The 6,000-nt window shown below is 56.3% G+C and overlaps 1 protein-coding gene across 1 annotated transcript in view; it reads right to left on the reverse strand.

Moving 5' to 3' along the window:
* Positions 1–5,331, reverse strand: part of LOC137148304 (alpha-2-macroglobulin-like protein 1) — a 37,126-nt gene extending 31,795 nt beyond the window's left edge. Inside the window, exons 1-5 of the mRNA XM_067540952.1 lie at positions 5,327–5,331; positions 1,835–2,024; positions 1,297–1,459; positions 732–784; positions 214–234 (exon numbers count right to left, since the gene is read on the reverse strand). Coding sequence (XP_067397053.1) covers positions 214–234; positions 732–784; positions 1,297–1,459; positions 1,835–2,024; positions 5,327–5,331 — 432 coding nt within the window. The remainder of the gene's footprint in view (positions 1–213; positions 235–731; positions 785–1,296; positions 1,460–1,834; positions 2,025–5,326) is intronic.
* Positions 5,332–6,000: the final 669 nt, after the last annotated feature.

Consider the following 6,000-nt stretch of genomic DNA (forward strand, 5'->3'; position numbering starts at 1 on the left):
GTCCCCTCCCTGCCCCATGTGGCCCAGCCCAGCAATGCCCTGTGCTCTGGGACCCTTTGCACCCCACAGCAGGGCCCAGGGGTCTAGGGCTGGATTTGCCAGACACTGTGATCACAGCCCAGCCTCCTCTGGGCTCCCCCCCACTGAACACCCCCCGGTGCCCTCGAAGGAGCCAGACAGGAAGAGGAGGAGGCTGGATTGGGACAGACTGACCTGCAGGGTCACCAGGGGCAGCTGCAAAGCAAACAGACAGGAGAGGGCTCGGTTAGAGGGGCAGGAAACACCCCACAGTGCCCAGGCGTCTGCCTGTGACCTGCCCAGGCCGGGTGTCTGTGGGAGATCGTACGGGCAGCAGCGGGGGTGACCGAGAGCAGGGAGATGACGGGGAGCCCACAGCCCTGCCCACGCCGGGACCGCGAAGTGGGAGCTCTCGCCCCTCCCTGCGATGGTGGATACAGGCGGTGGGTGCTTGTCTGTCCGTGTGGAGTCCATGTGGCATGACTTGCACACACGGCGAGTGAGAGTTCACGCTGGTGGGGGCAGAGCAACACGCTCTTCCGAATGGCAGCCCCCGTCTGACACCAGACAACAGCATGGGCTGGATGGGGGCAAACCCCCAAAAAGAGACCGTCCGATTTCACACTGGACGCGTGGCCTCCTGGGTAGACAGACCGACCGAGTTCACTGCCCCAGGGCCTGTTACCTGCTCCCAGCCCCGCCCCTGCGCTCACCTTCCTGCTGCTGGGAACGAAGTCTTTGTCCAAACGGACGATTCGAAACTTCACTGCAAAGGAGCAGACGCAGAGGCAGGGATCAGCCCCGGCTGCATTTGTCCGAGTGAATTCCCAGCTGGGGACGCAGCCAGCCGGACGCGCTGAACTCTGCGGCCTCTGCGAACCCGCAGAATGGCACAGGCTGGGCAGGGCGGCCCAGGCTTCCCCTGGCTGCCTTCTGCCAACGTGCCACGGTCCTGCCCTGAGCGGCTGGAAGGGAGCTCGGCCTCCGGGGCCCAGCCAGCCCCGACCTCCCTGCTGAGGCTGCCAGAGGAGGCCGATTGGTGCCCCTGCAGCGTCTGTGCCATCACCAAGGACGGGCTGAGACCCCCACTTCAGTCCATACAGGCCCCGAACAGGCTCAGCCTTTGGGTCTCCCTCCCCCTGGGACCGGGTGCAGCTGGGGACCTCGTAGTGAGAGTCCCGTACCCACTGCTGGGCACCGTCCTGTCCCCAGAGCCCGGGAGTCCATCCCAAGGGCCTGGGCCCCTCAAAAAGCCTCCAGCAGCTCCTGCCCTCTCACCTGTCTGTCCCGGCTTGTAGACGGCCTTGTCTGTCTGCACAAAGGTCCCGGGCTCCAGCGCCCGCACCAGCACTTTCTTCTGCTCAGAGAATTGCAGGGAATCTCCCCGGATGGAGACGTGCAGCTCTGCGACTTCCTGCTTCCCCCCGGACGGGGCCGGGACCTGCACACGGGAAACCCCAGGAAGGTCAGAGCGGCTGGAACGGGCTGGGCGTGGGGCAGACCCGCTATCGTGTGTGTGGGGGGGCAGTGGTGTTTGTGAGTCACCGTTCCAACCCCCCCAGACACAGGAACCCCCCCGCCCAGGGGACTGTGAATGGGAGGGAGCATGGACAAGGGGCGCTCGGTGGAGCTGGAAGCCAAGGCGCCCTCTGTCCCTGCACCCGTCCCGTCCTGGCTCCCTCCTGCTCTCACTGCTGTGGGCCGCTCTCGAGGGCTGCGGCTGCAGCTGCCCAGTGAGTGAGCAGCTCCCTGCGCACGGCCAGTCCCCTGAGCCCTCCCGTGCCCTGGGCCGTGCTGGCGGTTGCGGGCGGCTCACCTGGAAGCGCACGTTCTCGTGCAGACGGGGCCCCTGGACCTCTCTCTCCAGCAGGGTGATGGCGCTGGTCCCATTCCCCCTCTCCAGCCGCACGCTCACCCGGACGGTCTCGTTGAGGGCGCTGAGATGAACTGACACCGTCCCCGTGTGCGGGTGGTAGAGCTCGGCTGGGATCACCACAACATAGTGCCTGGGGAGGGAAGCACGGGGGGAAGGGATGGGAGGAGACAGCCCAGAAGGTCGGGGGTGACTCCGATTTCTGAGTGTCCCTCCTGCCGGGGACAGAGCTGGGTCGAAGATGCTGGAGGCTGATTCTTCTCCCTCGCCACAGGGCAGGGACAGGACAAGCCCCCCCGCCCCAGCCCCAGCCTGCCTCCTGTGGATCTAGGGGAGCCCCCGGGGCGCAGGGAGGTGCTCAGTACCCATCCAGGCCGGCTGCTCGGCCTGCCCAGAGGGGACAGCTGGGGCGCTGAGAGTGAGCAGAGACCCCTGTGTCTGGCGGGGGGAGGCTGGTTAGTCTGTGGCTGTTCTGAGCTCCTGAGCCCTTTGCAGCTGGTAACCGGCTTAGAGAAACCCCAGCCCCATCCCCAGCCCGGTCTGCACCCCGGGGCCTTCGCCCGCTCGCGCAGGACCCATTCATTGGCTTTTGCACCTTCCGGCCACTCCCTGGTTCTGGCTGAGACGTTCGTTTAACGCACTTCGTTGCTCTATAATTTTATTCTATTTCAATGGTGCCTGGAGCCCAGCCCAGACTGGGCCTCACCGCGCTGGGGCGTCCAGACACGGAGCCAGAGACAGGCCGTGGCCGAGGAGGTTCCAGGCTGACGGGAGCCGTCAGCCACAGAGGATTCTTAGCCCCTGGTTCACAGGGCAGCTGAGGCTCGGAGAGGGTCAGTGTCAGGCCCAGGGCGCACAGGACGTTTGTAGCAGAGCTGGGCACTGCCCCAGATCTCCTGTGCCCCAAGCCACGGCCTTAACTACAGAGCCACCCCCCTGCGTCTGGGAGGGGAGGACAAGGGGGACCAGGAGTACCCAGCGCCAGGGACTGAGCTCCCGGGGAGAACGTAACTGTCCCGTGCGTTTCGGATCGAGCAGCCCCCCCGCCGGTGCCCTAGGCCGCTTCCAGCCATCCCGCGCCGACCACCACAGACAGACAGACAGACACGGACAGGGCTTACGGCTCTGCAGACATCCCAGCTGTGAGGTGCAGGAGGAGGAGTAGGCAGGCCTGGGTCACTGGGGCTCCCATTTCTGGGGTGCAGGCAGACGGGCAGACGCAAGGGGACAGACACACGTCACACCCCTCCGGGTCCTTCTTCCTCCCTCTCTGCCACGCTCTGTGCTGCAGACCAGCCTGCTCTGCTCTGAGAGAGACTCTGGAGCGGAAGCGTCGCCTTTGATCCAGGGGTAAACAAGGGTCGTCTCAGGTCTCTGGCTGGGGCTGGGACGCAGCTAGGACAATATTTACCCACCACCCCCAGCTGCTGGATTGGAGGCTCTGACAACTTGACTCAGACGATGCTGCCGGGCAGAGGCTCAGGCTGGCCAGGGAGGCCCCTTGCATTGGTTACATGGCAGGGGTGGGACCCTCCGCCAGGCGGTGATGATGCAGTAGCCAGGATGCTGGGAAAGCCCTGGCAGGAGCAGGGGGGAGGAGCTTGCTGTGGAATGAGCTCGTTAACGTGGGTTCGGGTGGTGACCCCACTACTGCAATGCAAAGAAGATTAGGGTTGCCGAACACTTCTCATGAGAACCCCATTCACAATCGCTTATAACTCTCCAACCTGTGTCTGCCGGGGATGAAATCTCCATGCTCAGTCTCTGCCTTGGGTTGAATTTTTTTGTAAAGTTTCAGCAAAAATGAGTTGAGCCATTTCCGAGAACAAGGGTAGCATTAAAACAGGTAATTATTTTCCAGGGTAATCCATTTTTCTGACCATTTCTTTGAAGACCTCTAGTGCCTCCATGTTTTGGAGCCTGGAATTGAAATGTGGCAGGTGATTGGGCTGGGGAAAGAGAAGTCTTCTTCCTGTTGCTATGAAAATCTGGCTCGGTTATAAAGTACAGAACATGGCCATGCGCACATGTTCAGTAGAATGGCTCAGACTTGTTTCCGTGACTGACAACTTGGAAGTAAATGATCTGGAATGGTTATGGATCATTGTCCTAACCCACAAAGCACAAGATGGCGTATTAGCTGGTGTCTGGGGCAGATCACCAAATCACACTAAGGAACGGGATGAGCGGCTGCTTCTGCAGCTGTTTATAGAGTGGAAGTAAAAAGCTGTGAGATCACGGGGGATTTCAATATCAGCGACCCACGCTGGGGTCTGATGCTGCTGGTACTAAAACATCCTTAGAATTTCTTCATAGTGTTGATGACATGTTCCAAACTCAAAAATGTTGCATTCCAAGATGGGAATATTCTATCTTAGAGCTCGGTTTAAAGAGAGAAAGAGGAATTGATCACAGAACTAAAAGTTAACAGTAGCTTAGGTACAAGTGATCATGACTTGGTCACATTTATAATGTGCAAACAGAATAAAGTCCAGAGCAGCAACATCTACACTTGTGCTTTGAAAGGGCCAATTTCAAAGAGCTGAAAACAATGCTGAGGTAAACCAGCAGGAGGAAGAGTTTTATCAGGAAAATGTGAATGATAATTGGAAATTGTTTACGAACACTTTACTAGATGCCCCAAAAGCCACAATCAAAGAAGCCGGCCACGCTTATTAAAAACCTGGCCTGGAGAAGAGGCACATGAAAGCAACTACAAAATATATGTATAAAAATGCTGTATAACAGAGAGAAGAAAGGAAAAGCTGACAGTGATGAACGTAAATCAGAAACTAGGAACTGCAGAAAATTGTTAAGGGAAGCAAAGCGACATTGGAAGTAATATATGACCTGTGGGTGCGGGGACAAAGGAGGTCAGCGCTGGGCCACATTCCTGGGGGGCTGGAATTGGGCCAAGGCTTTGGACACAAATTGTCCTCCACGGGACCCCTGGCTTGGGCTAAAGGCCATGTACCACACAAGCAATAATCATGCGCTGAGCACACAGCAGCTCCCTAGCCTTGGGGTTAGGGAGGGGTGCCATGGGAATGGGGTCGGTCTAATGTCTAGTTAGAAGTCGGGTTCTCTCTCTTCTTTCCCTCCCTTCCTGGCCATCTGCGCGGGGACTGAGACTAACAAAGTAACTATGCCCCCCTCCTGCACAAGACCTTTGGTGGGAAGAGGGCATTCTCTTCTTTCCCTCCCCTGCATATTTTGCAGACTGTTAGTTTTCAAGGTAATGTGCCTGCGCTCTCAGAGTTAATGCTGAAAATAGCAAACAGGGGTGGGTATGATTATTTGTCTCCCCTGACCACTCATGTTCATTTCGTTACCATTTATGTTATGAAATCAGGGTTTTATGGGGCTCTGTAGAAGTGTGTGTATTTGCATATTATTTTAGATAAAGAGTTGTAAAGTAGTTCACTCGGGGCTCACTTCATCGGTCGCGAGGCGAAGGGGAACGAGTGGATTAGAGGCTGTAACTGAATAAACGCTCCTGATCAGTCCACCCGGCTCAATCTTTCTTCAATCGACCCTGCAACATGGACAGCAGAGTTAAGGACAAAAAGAAGGAGCTTTTAAAGCATATGAGGAATAAAATGAATCATAACAATGGTCCTTTACTAGATGACATGGTATAATTATCAATAAGAATGGAGAAAAGACAGAAGTGTTCAATAAGTATTTCTGGTCTGCATTTGAGAAAGAAAACAGATGAAGTTGTCATGTTATGAAGGGGATAACACTCATTCTCTTCCACTAGTGTCTGGGGAGAATGTTAAAAAGCACTTCGTAAAGTTAGACATTTTAAAAGCAGCAGGTGCAGATAACTTACCTCCAAGAGTTTTACAATAGCTAGTCAGGAGCTCGCTGGATCTGTAATGTTGATTCCCAGTAAGTTTTGAACACTGGGAAAGTTCCAGAAGACTGGAAGAAAGCTAATGTTCTGTCAATACTTTAAAAGGGAAAATGGGACGACCTGAGTAATGATAGACCTGTCAGTCTGACATGGATCCTGGCACAATAATGGAGTGGCTGATATGGGAAGACAGTCAGATGATTAATGCCAGTTACATTGGGTTCATGGAAAACAGATCCTGTCAAATGAA

This window comes from Emydura macquarii, unplaced genomic scaffold (genome assembly GCF_026122565.2).
Source record: "Emydura macquarii macquarii isolate MOO-44397 ecotype Brisbane River unplaced genomic scaffold, CSIRO-AGI_Emac_v2 contig_629, whole genome shotgun sequence".
In the NCBI taxonomy this organism is placed as follows: domain Eukaryota; kingdom Metazoa; phylum Chordata; order Testudines; family Chelidae; genus Emydura; species Emydura macquarii.